At 40.5% G+C, this 18,747-nt stretch overlaps 1 protein-coding gene across 9 annotated transcripts in view; it reads left to right on the top strand.

The window, feature by feature from the left end:
* The window catches only part of ESRRG (estrogen related receptor gamma), a 370,366-nt gene that overhangs the window by 25,910 nt on the left and 325,709 nt on the right, over window positions 1-18,747 (top strand). For 3 of the 9 annotated variants that reach the window (XM_084203439.1, XM_084203433.1, XM_084203435.1), the window contains exon 2: window positions 7,568-7,613. The exons of 4 other annotated variants lie outside the window; for them this stretch is intronic. Coding sequence is in view for 1 of the 5 variants with exons in the window: in XM_084203435.1 (XP_084059561.1) it covers window positions 7,568-7,613 (46 nt within the window). In the remaining 4 variants the exon portion in view is untranslated. Of the gene's footprint in view, window positions 1-7,567; window positions 7,614-7,858; window positions 7,894-16,588; window positions 16,606-18,747 lie in introns of those variants that run through there. 2 more of the 9 variants (XM_084203441.1, XM_084203443.1) reach the window with 2 other exon arrangements.

The following is an 18,747-nucleotide window of genomic DNA, read 5'->3' as shown; positions in this document are numbered from 1 at the left end:
CTGTGGTCCATTTCAAGGCATCATTTCTTGTTGTTCATGTCCATAATTGCTGCTTGTTGTGTCTTGGCTACTTCTGCAGAGAGCTGGAGTACTGGGATTTCTTCTGACTTCACCTTTTTTTGCCATGACCCTTTAAGATCTTTTCATAGGCAAACGGATCAAAAGACCTCTATCACCTTTTAGTGATAGGAAGGGAGCTCAGTTTGACCAGGTAGCCAGTCAAATAAAGAAGAGGAGAAATTATGGCAATGCTTCCCATCCTTTAGGAAGTAGTGAACTGAGGGGAAGAGGATTCTTCCTTATTTAAGTCAAATTTATTGTCTAATTATAAATAGTAGCTCATCCCACCCTTCTTAATTCCTTCAGAATTAAATCCTTTGCCCAAGTGCTTATTCTTTTCCTCCTACAAGGGCAGTAAAAAGCAAAATAATACATAAACTAAAAATTCAGCTTTGAGAAAAAGGCCGACAATGAAATATCTGCCAAAGACTCTGCAATATATGTCTGTCAGAGAAAAAAAGCAAACATTCTTATATTTGAATCTCTGAAATGTAACTGCACCAGACTAGTTGGGGAAAATTTGTTTGAAGATGTATTACGTTCCACGATCAAATGGAAAAAATGGCACCTGTCATCATATTTAGAAAACAGCTGGGTAACATGGCCAAGTGCCATAGTCTCTTTTCACATGGCCTTTATGCTGAAACCATCCAAGCTCCATTCTCAGCAACTGGAAAAACCCTGTGCCTTTAAATGGTTACAGAAACATCTACTTAGGGGCCAGCTCTTATTGCAGCAAAGCCTGCTTCTGATGCTTCTAATTAGCAGTTAATGGATTATACTTTACTTTTATAACCAACCCAGCAGGCACTCTTCTATAGTATTTTTCAGCTATTTTTGGTAGAAGATATATGCAATTGCGCTGCTCTTCATGCTTTCATTTTGAGCATGCAGAAAATATTAGAAATAAAGCACTATCTGAGATTTTTTTACCACTCAAATGCTTAAAGTCTGATTATGCATTTTCTAAATTCCTTATGCATTTCCTAATTTCCTATTTTCTTTCATCTAATATCTTACAAAACTAATGGGTTAATTGCCCTAACTGATCTAGACTTTGATGCAGAATCTCCTAAATACATACTTATTGTTAATTAAAATATTTATATACCCAGTGAAAAGCCTGGTTTTTTTAGACTTGCAAACACAGCTCCAATATGTATTCATTTAGGAAAAGACCATTTTTCTAGGTGTGTCCAGTGCAGGTACATTCAGAAGTTCAGATGTGCTTGTAGAAACAAATGATTTTTATCCTTGCCTGGAACTAAAATAGCAATGAGGTTAGTAGCAATAAAGATTTGCAATGATACATGTGTGCATGTGCCATTCACAGGTGGGTATATACATGAATATGTTGTATATACACAATATCCATAGTATGTGTACCAGCTTGGGCATGTGAATATAAATCTATGTTTAACAAAGAAGTAAATTTCATAGGTTTTAGTTGGGAGTTTATAGTCCCTCGGGGAATTATTTTGATGTCAGTTTGTAGCAGGAAGCCTAGTTTGCTGAGACTCTCTTAGAACCTGCTCTATTCGCTAAGGCCACGTTTCCAGTAGGACAAGGTCTAACATTGGTTAAACCGGGACAGGAGAGGGAGCTCTCACAGCATCGGCCAGGAAAGGGGAGCATGAGGTACCCAAGCCTAGGAAAAGAGGGGTAGAGGCCACCAGCTTCAGGTGAGATGCACCACCACACTGTTCCTAATTACTGTGGTCCCTTCACTAAAGTGGCTTCTCCATCCCTTATGTCACAAAAAAAAAAAAAAAAAGAAAAAGGAATTGTCTTAAAAAGACAGGGAACGGCTAAAGAGAGAAGCTGCAAGTTAGTTGATGAGAAGTTCAATAAAACCCATCAATGAGCTCTTGCATCCCAGAAAGCCAGCCATATCCTGGGCTGCAGCAGGAGCAGCATGGTGAGCAGGTTGAGGGAGGGGATTCTCCCCCTCTCTCCTGCTCTGGTGAGACCCCACCCGGAGTGCTGTGTCCAGCTATGGAGTCCCCAGCAGGGAAGGGATGTAGACCCATTGGAGTGAGTCTGGAGGAAGCCACAAAGATTCTCAGAGAGCTGGAGCACTTCTCCTATGCAGAGAGAAGTTGGGGTTGTTCAGTCTGGAGAAGAGAAGGCGCTGAGGAGATTTTATAGTCTCCAGTACCTAAAGGTGACATGGAAGAATGAATGGGGACACACTTTTTAGCAGGGTATAATGATAGGACAAGGGAGGATGGCTTTGAACTGACAGAGGGCAGGTTTAGATGAGAAATTAGGGAGAAATTTTTACTGTGAGGATGGTGAGACACTGGAACAGGTTGCCAAGAGAAACTGGATGCTTCAGCCCTGGCAGTTTTCAGGGCTGGGTTGGATGGTGCTTGGAGCAACCTGGTATAGTGGAAGCTGTCCCTGCCCATCAGAGTGGGTTTGGAACTCGATGACCATGAAGGTCCCTTCCAACCCAACCGATTCCATTATTTTACAGCATTATGACTTGCAGCAAAGGAAGTGCCACCTGCAGGACTCCTGCTTTGAAAGCACTGCACTTGCTGGGTACAAGACTGTACAGCACTAAACTGGTATGGTCATGTTTGTTGAATGCAGTGAATTTCAAAAGACTCTCCAGAAAAATATTATTTTTACACTGTTATTTTTACAGAGCAAAGGATAAAAATGAAAAGGAAGGGAAGGAAAAGGAAAGGTTGGATAGTGGTTATTATGTGAAATAGCTCCCTGACTGTGATGAGACATGGGCAACTTACTTTCCATCCTGGTTCTTGAGGAGGATGGATTTGGGCTTTTCCTCTGTCTTGTAACATCCCAGAGGAGGAGGAGGAGGAGGAGGCTGGCTGTGCAGGGGACAAAGAGCTGTTGTTTCCCTGCCCCTTGCAGTGCCTGTCTGTGCTGTAGGTGGGGAACAGAGGGATATCTGCTGGGCAGTGCCAGTCCCACCTTGTTCCTGGGGCAGGTCCTCACTGTTTAATCCACATTCCTTTCCATTTTCTTCAGGACAGTGCAGCAGGAGACTGCCATGTTCTTGAATCAAGGCCGTAGTTGAGCCTCTCTGCAATTGTTTCTTGTTTGCTCACTTGTAATCAGCAGAAGCTATTCTGACATGCTCAAATATGCTGTTATGTTTCCTTTAAGAAATAATGAAATTAATGAATCTTTTTTCTCCTTAAAAGAGCTCTCTCTCCCCTTAGCTTTGCTTTCTCCCTAAACTCCTGCAAAGGAAAAGTCCATCTTTGTGCCTGCCCTATCTTGTCCTAGTGCACTGTAAATGGTGTATGAGGGCTGCAGGATTTGCCTTCTCTCAGCCTCTGTCTGAGGTGTTGGTCAAAGCACGTGGCTCCTCAGAGCCGCATTTCTGACATCCACGTCAGAGCAGTGAAGACAAGTCTGAGACACCTCAAGTTCAGTGGCAGCATCCTGAGATCTCCATCAGCCAGAGCTTTGGGATTGCCCCTCCGAGTTTCCTCTCTCAGCAATTTTGTGCCAGGCAAGCCAATCTTCGCAGTAGTTGAGGTTATTGAGGAGAACTTCATCCAGAAGAGTAAGGCTCCCTCAAGCAGAGTTTGATTTGAGTTCTCAGAAGGTCAGCGTGGGAAGCTCCCCATAAAAGCTGAACTTTGATGTTGTCAGCCAAGACAGATTCAGAAGATTTGGGAACATTTCTTTTCCCTCTTTATAATTATGTGAAACGCGGGAGACCTGTGAATAGGGTATTTTTAGATTGTACTTTCACATATACAGTATCATAGTATGACAGCAAATTAAATTCTTATCAAATCCTTTTTTTTTAAAAGAAATGTAACTCATAGTGGAAAGTTGGATAAAGAGCAGTGTGCTGCTTGGCACAGGAATTCTGCTCTTGTTACTAAATGAAACATCACTGGTTGCTCTCATTTAGATGAACACTTTTGGAAGTCCTTTTTTTTAAGGCTAGCGGATTGGACTTCTAATTTTAACTCCTATGGTTTATAATTAGAAACATTTCCAAACTTGTTTACAAACACCTGCACTTGACAGTATGTGTCTGCAATTTTAGAAGGACTCACTTGTCACTTCCAGTGAGGGTTGAGAGGGCATCTGAGTTCTTTGTGTTTGTACAGTTAGTTTCAGGACACTGGAACAAAAGTGCATTTTTAAAAATAAGGGTATGAGATTGTGAGGTTGTGTGAGGGGTTGCATGCATCTAATTAGCAAACAGGTGTCATTGAGTAGTTGTGGATTATTTCAAGGTTAGTAGGATTGATTGTTAGTGGTCATTTGGAGCAAGATCTGAACTGGCACCCAAAGGAGAAATTCCAAGAACTAATTTTAGCAGTTGAGCCTCTCTATTGGAAAAGATGTTTTACAGGTTTTCTGTTTTTATCTGTACTTAAGATATATTACTTTCTTGCCAGCTGTCCTTAAGAAGTTATTGAGAAAGAGTTTTAAATGACTTTTGAAAAAATGATTGCATTGTTATTTCATATGAATTTGGAAGTGAATTGCTGAGTGTACAGTGAATGGTGGAGCATGGCTCCCCTTGCTCCTGAGTGGGATGTGTGTGTTAAACAAGTCTGTATGCGACTTGTTTGCAGTGTGGTATCATACTATGTTTCTCACTGGTCAAGTGTATGATCACATTAGAAGTGATCAAAATAATTTACCAAAATAAAAAAAAAATCCTTTTGGCACTTTACATCTGACTTTTAGCTGCATCACATAGGTTAACAGTGTTGCTTATCAATTTCTAGTGTAATGGGAAAGGTTATTGTTGCTAAAAATTGATGCGGCGTGGGAGGGTGTCAGGAAGAACCCTCCAAATATGCTTCAAGGGTACAGCTGAACCAGAAGTAGTCAAAGCAGACTTAAGCAGTAGTGGCATAAGGTGTCCTATTGATTGCCTAATGCTCGTGTTGTTCCTAATTAGTATGAAAAACTCTGGTTAATTAGACCAGCCCGTTTGGCTGTTGTGTCCTCTACCAGGAACCATGGTCTTAGAGAAACTCCAATACAGAGGAGGATAAAGAAGCCACAAAGCAGAATGATTTTCACTTTCTGCTGTTTTGGTGTCCATAAAAGCATGGACCTGGATCCATTTGAGGAATCCACATTGATGTCAAAGGATCATGTCCTCAGAGGCACGTGCTCTATCAATTTCACTGAGGGTGGATATAAGTGCAGTTAGGCACCTAAATACCTTCGTGTATGCTTGTTCTTTGAAAGCAAACCTGCAGCGTGCAGCCTGTATGTTGTGCTTGACCCCTCTGCAGGGCACACATCACTCACTGGGGGGTTCTTCCAAAGCAATTGCTCAAAAGTAAACAAACAGATAATTATATAAAGCTTTTGGAGTATGATGCACAGGTCTGAAGAATTAGCTTTTGCTTTTTGTAAACCAGCTATGCCTTATATCTGGGTTTCTGAATTCCTTTAAGAAGTGCAGTTTTAACAAGCATTCACTTTCTGTAGCAAAGAGGCTTTAAAATTTTTTTTTACTTTTGAAACAAGTAGGCTAGCTAAAATTATGATGTTACTTAGATACTGCACAGCATAATTTCTTAGCTGCAATTAATAAATTGTGTTGTAACCATATTAGTCTGTTACCATGTTTGAAAATAACTTCAAACACAGCTTACAAGTTCCGGTGCTGTCAGGGTCCCAGTTCATCAGAGTTAGAAATACGCGACATTTTAGAAATGGCTCATGATTCAAATATGACCAGAGAAATTAGACTTAAGTGGAATTTAATGCTACTTCTTGCTTAACTACAAATTTCTCTTTTTATGATGAATTCCATCTGGAAATAGCACTTTCATAACTGATGTTCTGAGAGAAATGCCAGTGTTTTCAGTTTTCCTCTATTTCGGTTTGCTCATGTCTGTTCTATACCCACTTTCTTAAGTGTTAATATGTTTCCAAAAAGTTAGAGGAGGCTTGGAAGCAAGATCTATGCAAGTGTATAAAGATCCAATGATCCAGCAATGCCTTGAAAATGGACAAAAACCTCTTTGATATCAGAAGTCTCGAGTGACCCTGAAGTTAGTGAGAAGATTTCTCAGATGTACCTGATAAGAAAAAAAGACCTCTATGGAATATTTGTAAAGTTATCTAATCTTCATAGGCCTGACCAGTTCTTCAGTGTGTCTGGTGTACATGTGAAGTGATCTGTTCTCAGGATAACCTGCTTGGTTCCTATAGGGAAACTGCACAGAAAAATCTTTCTTTGGGTGCATTTAAAATGATACTATCTTCCTCAGGAAATGGTAATTAAAGTAAATACAGGAGTCATGAAAGGAAGGAAAATGGACTTCAGAGTTCTGCTTTGGTTCTTCTCGTAAAAAATAATTCTTACTTCAGGCAAAATTATTGCTCCTCACAAAGAATCCCGTGGTATGTACTTTGAGCCACAGCATGCACGGTATACCATGGATTAATTCAATCTAAGAATTGAATTAATATCCAGGTAACAGGGCATATGAAGGTGGTATGTCATATACCATCACATACAACAAGAGAGGACTGTTGAGGAGGCATTAGCTGGTTATGGTTAGAAATCAGGTGTGGATATAAGGGGACAGCTTGTAAATTGCCAGAGGGAGTTAATGTAGGTTCCCAGCCATTGAAGTCCCCAGCATTGCAGTTACGCTTGCATCCCCAGGGCTGGAACACATTGCAAATCCCTGAGATGCAAATTCTTTGCCTGCGTCTCCCATGGTACATAGCTGTAAACCAGTCTTTGAAAGTCCATAAATGGATGTAAAACATGCATTTTCCATAGGAGTAATGACCTTAAAGAGGGACTGTGAGTATTACAATGGCCTATTGCAAATTATCTGTAACTTAAATTTTTGCTTTTATTTTTTATTCCTGGTATGTATGTTTTATGTGAGCAGCCTTTTCATGTTTCTGCAGTAATTCCATGCCATAAAAATATGTGGGTTTTCTTCTTAAAGAAACTGTGATATGCGAGTTGTACCTGAGCTGAAGGGTTACCCAGAGCAAATGTGTATGAAGTAAAACTGCTCCAGGATAACCTGCCTTGGTTTAGGGGAGAGTTAATGATAAATTTATTTTCGTGACCTGTCTGCCAAATATTTGTACACTAATTAGGTCCTATTTTGAGGGCAGAGCATGTGAGCTTGTAAGGAACCCCTTGTACAGGATGCGAAGGGCAAGAGGATGTTTGTCCCTAGTAAATGCAAGCCCCATCTTTTTTATGTGGCATCACCTAAATATGTGCATTGTTTCTAAGTAGCATGTGAATCCTGGGGGCTCATATTGGAGGCATTTCTTAAATTGGCTCGCGGGAATAGCTGTAGCCAGCTCAGGTGTTCAAGTGTAGAGCGTTGGGGTAGAAACTGAACTGAGTCAAGGCATAATCATGGTTTTAACTTTATATAATGTCTTTTGCAATATCAGACAAAATGACCCTTATGACTAGTGGCAGGACCTGTTGTATAAATAATCCAGCCATGGTGCTGGTTGATATCTTGCTTTTCACTTGAACCTCTCTGCGATGCAGGTCTTGGAGGAGTGAGTGCCTGGTGCAGTCTCTGCCTGACTCCTTGGTAAGTCATTTAAGTCTATCTTTCTGTACAGTCACTTTCCAAACTGCTCAGCAAAAATTAGGAAATTTTTCATAGAGTGCTTTAAAAGAGAGCTACTAATCAATTTTTCTTATTATTTTATGCCTTGTGATTTTTACACCACCCCCACCAGCTGGTTAATCATGCAAAAGCTGAACACTTCATTAGCCAGAACATGTTTGCCCATGGGCATTTCTGTAGTAAATTAGTTCTTTCTATTTATACAGGTAAGTCATGGCCAAAAGTCTTTAAGGTGCCAAAGGTAAGGGTTCGAATTAATTCTTTTTCTCAGTTTTCAAAAGAACTAGGTTTAACTTTGTGTGCTGTTGATTTGAAATTACTTTTGAAGTAAAGATAGTGTGGGTAAAAGCATTGTCAGGCTGTTTAGAGATTTATTGTGCCTTTCTAGATCTCAAATTTGGCCTTTGTAGTACAGGCTGCCTTAAAAAAAACCAAAAAAAGGCCAAAACACACACATGCACTCGCACACACACACATATATATATACACACATACATGTCTATGTATATGTATGGTATCTTCATGCAGAGACTGTGCTGCTTTGAGTGGCATGTGGCATATTGACCTGTGTTTTTCATTTTTTACTCTGTGCCTTTTACACTATTAATTGAAAATATGTGGTTTGCAGATGCTTTTTTGCCTCAAATCAGATGGTGCCCTCTGAAAGCCTAGTTTAGCTTGACAATGAATTTAGCTTTCAGGCTTTGGCCATTGCAATATTGTTTGAATGCCACCATTTCCTGCAATCAATGTAATTTTATATCTACTTGGAATAGAAAGTCAAGATGGTGATTGCCTTAATTTAACTCAGTGTTGTATTCATTAAGGAGCTGATCCCAAATTCCTTTCAGATCAAAGTCTGTCTTGATTTCGGTGGAACCTTTCGGCGCACAAGGTGTGCGGTAGCCTTCTGAAATGTTGTCATTGTGACTAGTGAATAAAAACTAAATGTGTTGCTAAATTTAGGCTGTTGCTCATGTCAGCTTCCTTTTCTAAATGACGGTAAGTGCATTCCATAAATAGTATGCCTCTTATGTTGTCATATCTCTTTGGCTTGCTTTGCAGTATTTTACAGGATATTTGCAAATGAATTTTGTATTCAGTAGGCAGGGGATGAAAATAACACTACTCATTGGGACTCCATTAACCCGCAGCTAATGAGGAACCATTTCGAGGGCTGGATGAGTGTAATTCAGATTAGCCTGCATGCCAGGCTGCTCTGCTCCCGCTCAGGCTCTGCCCGTGCCACGCTCCCTGTGTCGTGCTCCGGACGGACGGAGCGCGGAGCGGCACAGCTCCGACGCTGCCTTTGGCTGGTTAAGTTTTCTGTGCTTCGGTTCCCCTTTTGGAAGGTAGGAGAGGAGAGGCAGTGTGTGTGTGTGTGTGTGTGTGTGTGTGTGTGTGTTTGTGTGTGTGTACGCATAGATAGGTGACAGTGATCTTGACCTCCATGGTCAGGTGTTTTGGGATGTAATGAAATACTCCTCAAACACTCCACTCGTGCTCGCTGGTTGATAGCATTGTTACTTGTAGAAAAGGGTACTACATGGTGACAGTAAAGGTGGTCCAGACTGGCCCTTAATTAATTTTATTTTCGAAATCTATATTAGTGACTGTCGCGAGGGCACCTGTGCACTTCACATCAATAAAAGAATCAATTTAAAAAATGTGTAGACCAGAACTCTGTGTTCGCTAACACAACTCCTGTTCCCCGTTGCGACTAAAGGTCAGTCCAAGGCTGGCCAAGCGGGCAGGACTCGCATTCCTGCGCCTTGGCACCTGCCAGGCGCGGCTCTGGCGGAACACCACCGGCAGCAGCTCCCAGATGCCCGCGGCCCCTGCGGAGACCGGCGCGCTGGTGGCCGGTGACCTGTTAACCCCCTGCATGTCTCAAGTTGGTTTCGGGACTGAAGGAAAAGGTGGGGAGAGACCAAGCCCAGTTAAAATTGTGACTTTGGCAGTTGCTGGCACTCCACTGAAGTGCAACAGGGACTTGGTGGAGCTGTGCTGCTGGAGTAGAGGGAGGAAAAATGAGACCTTCTTCTGGAGAACAGGGTAGAGATCTCTTAACTGAGGAAACTTTATTGATGACAAATGTTACATTATGCTAGCGTAGCAAATTCTCTAGGAATATAATGCTTCCCAGTGTTTTCTTAACTTGTGTTAATATTTTATGATACCTGTGCATTACGGGCCAGTTGCTACAATGTTTAAGTGAATTTGGGCTGCTAAATTGCTTTTGTAGACTTTTAAAAAAACACTATTGGTCACTGCAAATTAGCTAAATTCCCAATCTCACTTAACATGCTGATGATTTAAAATCAGATTTTTTCTGCTTTTCCTGTATTAAGTGAGCATGTGTAATTAAATTAAATGTTGATGCAAAGCTGCATTTTACTTATTTTTATTAAGACATTTGAGAGAATAATCCCACTTCAATATATATCTAATTGTGCAAGCAGCACTGAAACTGGGAGTTCCTGGACACTGGTGTAATTTTTTGAATGCAAAATGACAATATATTTTCATGTCTTGAAATCCAGTTGAACTCAAGCTGAGCTTAAAAATCCAAGATCTGATTCGGGAGAATTCAGTCCCATCTGGCTGGTGGGTAGCAGGTGTGCAGTGTGTGTTTGAGGGAGGGAGGTGATTGCAGGGAGTGAAACATTTCTCTTTTCCTGTAAAGCTTTAATTCCAGTTTAATGCTGTGGTCTGAAGCTCTCTGCAGTTTAAGTTCTTGTGTAATTACCTACATCTATTGTTGGTCTCCATTTCTAGACAACATAATGGTGACGGTGAATGGCAGAAGCAAGTAAATGTCCAGCATTATGAAGAAATATGGTTTCTAATTCTCAAAGTTTGGATTTATTTTCTGTTGCACCCAAGTCCCTTGTATGGGAGAGTGTGTTTTTACAAATTGATACAGACGTGATCTCGAAAGGTTTCATTGCAGTGTTCAGGATCATGGTCTTCTGAGTGTTTTTATGTGTTCCCACAGCAGCATAGAGAATGTTTTTGTTGTGTATATTTTTATAAAGAAAAAACCCCCATCTTCTGTAATCTCTGTTTTCATCCCATCAGAGACAGGTTCTACATTTTTTATTACTGTGGTTGTAATGAAGGAGGTTTTTTTTTTTGTCTTTAAAAGTATTTTAGCAATCTATTGAATACTTTTTACCTCTTAACCTTAAGAAACTTCTCCCAGCCTTGCTCATTTTCTTCTTTCTCTTTCCCTTTTTTCATCTTTTGATCAGATACTGCCAGTCAGCCCCCGCCTCTGCCTGGGAGCTTTTTGCTTGGGAGGTTCAAGAATCTGCTCTTCCTTGACTTTTTGTCACTAGCTATCAAGTCAGCTCCCTTTCACACTCCTATCAACTCTCCCTCTTCCAACTTTTAAATATTTCCTCTTCTTTTTATTTGTCCTCACCACTATATAACTTTGTGCTGAAGAATCTTCCAGCACATGAGTTTTTTATGGGTGTTGGCATGCCAAGCTGTTCTTGCTTAGCAAAATAAGTAAGCAAACATACTTCTTTTACTGTTTTTGAGTTCATATTACTACAGTGGATGACACTTTTGCTGCTGTATTTCACAGGTTTTTTTCATGGTGAAGTGACTTAATTTCTAACGTAGAGTGGAGCTGGTGCTGTGTTGCCAAGGGAAGTCCATCTGGTTTGACAGACGAAATGATAAACATTTCTCTGGACATCCCTGTAAAGTTCTCCCTTTTGTTTGTTTGCCTTATGAAGTTAAATGGAAGAGGTCACCCCCTTTGACAGAGCAGATTCTTTTTTCTAGCAATCGGGCTTTGCAAGAAAACATTTTTTATTAAGCAAGTCATCCATACCACACCGTAGGCTGTTTGAGTGTAACAGTATGTTACAGTCTGCAAAGTTAATGCAGTTAATATTCAACTGAACTTTTGGGGGGTTGCTAATCCCTTAGGCGGGCTTAGCAGAAAGGGCAAACATATTTATAGCACTTTGAATCAGACTGCAGTGAACAAGTAAGAGTATGTGTTATACCATGCAAATGTTACACAATTTCAGGAAAGCTCGGTGCACGATCATCTTTTAATAGTATTTAAGTTGATGAAATATCTTGTCTGTAAGCAAGAGTTGTTGGTTCAGTGGACAATAGATCTGTTAAAATGAAACTCAGTGAAAGGTCTTGAAGTTGTTGTTCTGGTGGTAAGTTCTGAAGGTTCTGAACAGATTTATGGGCTGTCTAATTAGGAGCGAACTGTATTCTTTAAGCTCTGTCATTTGTATTATTCCCTAATAGGATTTAATTGGACTTTGTCACATATCTGGCTATGACTGAGTGCGTGTGGGGTTGTCAGTAGTCTCTTCTATGTAGATCTTGGTCTCTTACTATCTTTGTAGAAGTAAAAAGATCATTCCTGAGGGGTCTTTGCTCCAGAAGTGTGACACTGGACAGAGTTAGCTTTGGTTAGAGCCTTGGGCACCCCAGGCAGAAAGAACAAGAGTCAAGTCACAACTTGCAGGCCGTTCATGGAAAAGCTGAAGTGCTCAGTCTGAGAATGTCCAGCAGTGAGGGCCACATCTCTGTGAGACAGAAAATCTCTACGTTTATGCCATGGACAAAACTTGCCCTGAGTGCAAAGTTACCTAGAAAAGCACAAAAAGGGCCCTGTAATGCTGCCATCCCATCAGGAGCCAGAGAAAAAGGAATTATGATCTTGGATTTTACACGCAATTTGATTGTGTTGAGTTTTAGGCAAATAAAAGAAATCTGTCATTTGGCAGTCAACAAAAAATAATTTGTACTTTAAAAAAAAATTATTTCATTTTGAAAGAGATGAATGCAGTTGCTAACAGCTTTAATCTGTAAGATAAATTTTTAAGGTCAATTTCTGGTACCCTATCAATGCAGCATACAGGCCTGACGAAGTGTCCATTCTATTCTAATTAAGATTTTTAATATGTTTTACCTTTTGGCTATTTTTTCCATTTTTTCTAGATATTAACTATTGGAAAGAGTGGCTACAACATGGAACCTGACTTTAGAGAGGGCTCAGGTGCCTGAATTTATACAGGCACCCAAGTTACTTATTGATTTGCCACCCTACCTGTACACATTGCTTTCCTTTTTCTTTTGCTCTTCGTGAAGCATACTGGCCATTCATAGTACTTCAGGAAAAAGTCCAACAAGATAATTAATATGCCAGAATTGTTGGAAAAATGGAAATATGTTGCTAAAGATTTTCAAATTTATTTGTTATATTTTCAGTTAAAAATAGCATGACTGAGTACCAGAGCAAGTTAGAATTTTGTATTGGAGTTATTTATATCCAAAGTACCTGAAAATAACTAGTTTATTATGTACAAAATTTGAAATTCCAGAATATATGAAAACATTAGCTCAAAGGTCAAAAGCCTCTCCCAAGGAAGGAAGGAAATCAGAAAGGAATTTGGGCTAATCAGGTTCGTTCTGTAATGGTTGCACAGGGGTGATGTGGCTGGCACCGTTTGTGGCTTCCTTTGGTTGCCCATCCTGAATGTCCCTAGCTCATCACTGGATCAGTTTCCATGCAAATCCTAGCAGGATTCAACCTTAAGCCTTGACCTCTATAACACGATCTCATAGCATTTCTGTCATTGTACTGAGCAGTAAGTGCAGGGGTCCATTGCACAGAGTGTCCTGGTGGTGGGGTCTGCTCAGTGTGAGCTGCACATCCTGCTGCCATCTAGGAGCTTAGAAATGGATTAAACAATCTGCAGTTTTATTGTGAAAACAGAGTTAACATTCTGGTGATGTTAACTGTGTTAAAAGATAGGGTGTGTGTGCATGTGTGTGTGTGTGTTACTCTGCTGAACTCTATACATTTATGAGCTCTTTTTATAGTACCATTCCCATCAGCATTCCCAGGAGCAGTCCAGGTCCAATCAGGACTGGTATGCCATTGTGAGAGGTGTTGTTCTAATTCATGTGTAAATGTGAAGTGGTTGCTGCCCTGAGGATATTACAGTGAAATTACAAACAGGATGAAGAATAGGAGGAGTTGTGGAGGAAAAGGAGGGCGACTGCAGCAAGGTGCACTTGTCTGGACAGGGTTGTGGTACGTACAGCCTGATACCAAGTGATGGGCATTTCATTTATTTATAAGTCTGCTGCCTTCAAAACAATTAGCCTCTTTGTCTTTTGTTTGTGTCTTAGTTATTTAAGATAAAATGTAGAGAGTACGAAATTAATCGTTCCCAAGATCCTCCTGCTCTGTCTCTAGCAATGACCAACCCCAGGCACCTCAAGTACAGTTGTAAGAGCCTCACAATGGGCAGACTTGGGATAATCTTCTCTCTACACGTTCTCGTCCTAATCTTTCATTATTAGGGATTAATTTGAGCTTTGAAGCATGAGGTTGAAAAAAATATTCTATTTGTTGTTCCCCCTCCTCCGTCAACCTTATTTAAAATATGAAATATCCTCCCAAGCCTGTCATCTGAGCTGTTTTTAGGGTAATCCTACCTGCTCCTTGGTGTGTTGGCCAAACCTGCAGCTTGAGAGCTGCCATGGTGGTTTTGCTTCCTCTGGTGCCAGGAGGCACTGGTAGATCCTATTCCCCAGGGAGGTGGGTGAAGGCAGAAGCATGTTGAGCAGTTAAGGCCTGGGTGTTCCCATGTCACCATATGTCAAAGCTGTAATGCTGCAGCTGGATCTCTCTCCTTTCTTTTAATATTTTAGTGGCTAATTTGCAGTAAAGCCGAATAGGAAATAACCATAAATAAATCTGGGAACCTTTGTATTAATTTCTTTTGCTAGCTGTGTACATATGAGCAGCTTGCCATTTGCATATGTGAATCTTGTCATAACAATTTTGGGAAGTGATTTGTTAATAATCAAGTTCTCAGAACAGCTCTAAATCAGTAATTGATGTAGGTCTGAATAAAGCAAGCCTTCCGCCTGCCTGTTTTGTGGAGCATTTTTGGCAAGTTTCAAGCTAGTGTGAAAACTAGCCATCAGAATAAAATTTAGGACAGCTGGGATGCTTTGCAGTGAAGACTTTTGGCTCCACAGTTCAAATAATCACAATAGCAGCTCAATTTAGCCTTTGGCTGGGTAGGTTTGGCAGGGCACAATGAAAAATAATTATTTCATGGCCTGCTTATTTGTCCCTTAACAAATAAACTCTCTGACCTATGCAGGCTTATGTAAATATGCTGCCGTATGTGGGGTTGTAGAGCACTGTCATGTCCCCATTTGGAAATATGTTTTATTTGCCCTCATGTTACAAACTTTTTTTAGAGTTCTGTTTTGGAAGCAAAGAAAGGGATAGGATATATCAGATGCTGAAGCCCAGACAGCCAGGCACAGAGTCGAAAAAGCCGTCTAACAGTCTTTTTTTCTGAAAACACGTCCATTAGTATGCAGTGTTTTCACTGCTGTAATAATAAGAGCAATCATGATACGAGCAAGTCCGTCTCTTCGCAGCCTTCCCACGCGGGATGGAGAATGACAGCTCCTAAAGCATTTGGATATTTGCCTGAATGTGTGCTGCTTAGCTAACAGCAGTTCAACTTGCTCTCCATCTTATGGCTTCCTGGATATCCTTCTCAATTTTTTCAGTGACAGCTTAAAATGTGAGATGTGGAGGGGGGAGATAAAAGCTTTAGCGAAAGGCTTTTTGTGCGTGTATTTAAGGGGAAGTTTTACTACACTTGATGATGCAGGGATGTGCCACACTATTTTCTGTTCCCACCATTTTAGTGTTTGCACTTTCTGTTGTAGTGGCAGCAGCCAATCCATAACAGTGTCTTTCTGCTTCCCCCTCTGGAGAGGGGAAAATACGCAGAAGAACACGTATCAATGGTTTTGTCTCCTGGCACCACCATTTTGGTTGTGCAGCAGTAAAAGAAAGCCTTTTGTCCAAAGAGCTGAAAGATCTCTCTGGAACGTCTGCTGTTGCACACTTGTGCACAGACACACACACACTTGCCACAGGCTCTCACCGAGGTGGCTACAGTCTGTTTTTAATAGTGGCACTCCTTCTCAAAGTGTCATTTAAAAAAACATCAGCAGTCATGTCATGCATCGGGATGAATTTCTAAATGTAAATGAGATTCTCTCAGTAATTTATTTACATTTGTTTTCAGCACAACAAATGAGACATCACGTAGCTTCATAATTTCCCATGACCGAGTCACCAGCATGAGGTGTGTAATTTACTCTGATTTAAGATGCTTATCTAGAGGTTCTTGCAACAATACCTGGTGGGCTTTTTTATACTACTTTTTGCTGGCTTTTAACCCATCTACTTCACCTCCTTCTCTGTATTTTCAGTTAAAAAGAAGTATAAATGTATCTGCTTCTTGAGGCCTTTTTTCAGTAGAGCTGAGAGGGATGGCTTTGTTGCCTTTGTTAAGTATGTTATTTTCCCTGCCATTCCCTTCTCATTTGGTAAAATCATCGAGGGTTTCCAGAATGTATCTCCATTTACATTATGATGATGTGGAAAAAGGAAAGCAATGCTGATTGTGGACATTCCTGATGGCAAAATGTTTGTCCAGAAATGAAACAGTGCAGTAGGAAGCATCCTGCAGTCGTTTGTTCTCCCCTCTTCTCAGGAGAAATACTAAATCTTAGACCTGTTCTTGGCTCTAATACTGACTTTAAGTTTCTGATCTGCCTGTAGCTGAAATGATACTTTGCTTGAGATGGGATGTGATTGCCGGTTTTCAAATTATGTGGACACAGTCATGTACTACAAAACTAATTTATTTTAAGCCTGTAGTTGAACCATTTAGATGTCTAACTACTTGCTTAAGTATTTCAGGTAGGTAGATGATTAAAGGTGCAATGTACCATGCATACAATTTGGTACCTCTTATCTTGCAGACCTGGTTACAGCTTGAGTAAAAATCAGGGCAATGGCTTTTGCTATTTTACAGGTTATCAGCACAGGAGAACTGAGATACTTTGGTGAAAGTTACTGGTAAGTCCAAAAGTGGTAGAAAATGCTGTAGTTTGGAATGTTACAGTGCAAAAATATTGTACATCTTCACGGAGATTTGCAGGATTAACACTGTGTGGGTGATCTTTTCCTCTCAGGAAAGAAGCATGACATTTCTTTGTGTTAATTCCCAATGCAGAAATCAGTGTCTTCCTTTAAAATGAATAAGAAAATTCCAAAAAATAATAGATTTGGACTGGTTTTTAATGTGCATTGTACATACTAGGTCCCAGTTGATTTAATTTTGGCCTGCTGGCCATTTCCTTAACATTGCATGGGTCTAGCACCAAATTATGCTGATGGCCTGTCTATCACCAAATTATTTACAGAACTGCGGTTAAATTATAGAAATCTTCCAGACAAGCAGTGCTCTGGGCAAATTATTTCATCAAAGTTATTTTCCATGGTATACTTAAGCAAAAGCTTACAGGAGCAACATTAATCTTTTTTTGGTATGTGATTATGCAGACGTGGTAACAGCCCCTTTTTAGAAATAGCTTCCTACCTGGGAAAACAGAAGGAAACCATGATATGAAAATTAGTTCTCTCTGTGCTACCCTTGGTTTGAAGCAAACATTTTATGTCAGGGAAACACAGGACTGGGGCCAGCAGTAGGATGGCCATTTCTGCACACTGCCAGCTGCTTCCAGGTCTTGGGGAATTTTCTTTCTGTAGACTTTTAACTGCACATATCTCTGAATTTGTAATTCAGATACTGCAGAAGCAGGTCAGCTGGCTTTACTAGTTCTCCATCACATTGAGGCCCAGTGGTCACTGCCCACTTTTCCGGAGAAGAACATTTGTGTATAGGCATTTTCTGCATTACCCCCATGTAGCAAGAGCTGAGGTGCTGTATGATTATGAAACATACAAAGATAATATAAATCCTCAAAGCAGCCCTAACTCCCTATTGTAATTGGCATCCTTTCAGACTCTGTTCCAGAGTTTAGAAATATAGTCGGGGTAGAACATCTATATTTGGGTTTATATGTAAGGTCATACCTACTGGTTCACTTGGAAAAATGTTGGCATGGATCACTATTTAAGGACCTTGGGTGCAGCACTTATGTTTAGCTCAGTGTTTTTACCACTGCATATTTTTTTAGTATTCCATGTTGCCGTGTTTGCTCCATGAGACAAGAATGCCTTCCCAGCCTCTGCGCGGCTGTGCGCTTTTTGTGGAGCGAACATAGAAATTCAGGTTTTAAACTGACTCCTGTGAATAAATTCCTCTGGGAAAACAGGGGCTAAAAATCTGTGTTTTTCAGACCTTTCTCTGCCCACGTACTTAGGGTAAGACTGAGCCATGTGTAGATGGCTGAAATGGGACCTCTGTGCTCAGAGCCCAGATGTGGAAAACCTTACGTGTGTGAGGATGGCAGACTCAGGAACTTTAGCATGAGAGCTAAAGGTTTTTGCAAGCTGAACATCTGATTTAACTTGATTTCTCTCTGGTGTTGGATGGTGGTTGCTGTAATGTGGGGCCACACCTGAAGAACCCCCCTTGGCAGCTCACCCAGGGGGACTCAGAGGCAGCTGGGAGGTGACGCTCTAATAAGTGGGGTTTCATGGTGTTGTTAGAGGATTTTTTTGTTTTATTGCTTTTTTGATTGGCAGGATGTGAATATATGTGAAAGCTGGATCTCCTTTACTTGTGATCCTCAGAAGATGCAAGTCTGATTGAGAGTCCCCTTAATTTAGAAATGCTTGTAAAGACAGGAAGATACTTAAAGCTGGCTTTGTCAACAAAATGGAGGAGCTGTGCTCTTGGGGCCCATTAACAGCGCTGCCAAGATGGCCACTGCTGCACAAATACTGAGAATTAAGTTTCTACAAAACCCTGGAAGTTCCAAATTGTATATCTCACCAGTTCTTTACTCCCCCCGTTATAATCCATATCTCACTTATTGCTAGAGTCAACAGCCTAATGGTAACAAAAAATACAACCTTTCATCATCTATTGATTTTCAGTCTTTAAAAACTGACAATAAGCTATTTTTTGTCCAATTTCTCAATAAATAGGAACATTTATTGGTTTTTCAGTTTTATTGTATTACATTAGAATATATTTTACTGCATATACTGGGTAATGTAGCATCAGGAGAGATGTTTACATTCAGCGAG

The sequence above is a fragment of the Fringilla coelebs genome (genome assembly GCF_963513975.1).
Source record: "Fringilla coelebs genome assembly, chromosome: 3".
Classification (NCBI taxonomy): Eukaryota; Metazoa; Chordata; class Aves; order Passeriformes; family Fringillidae; genus Fringilla; species Fringilla coelebs.
This window is presented reverse-complemented; position numbering and strand designations above follow the sequence as displayed.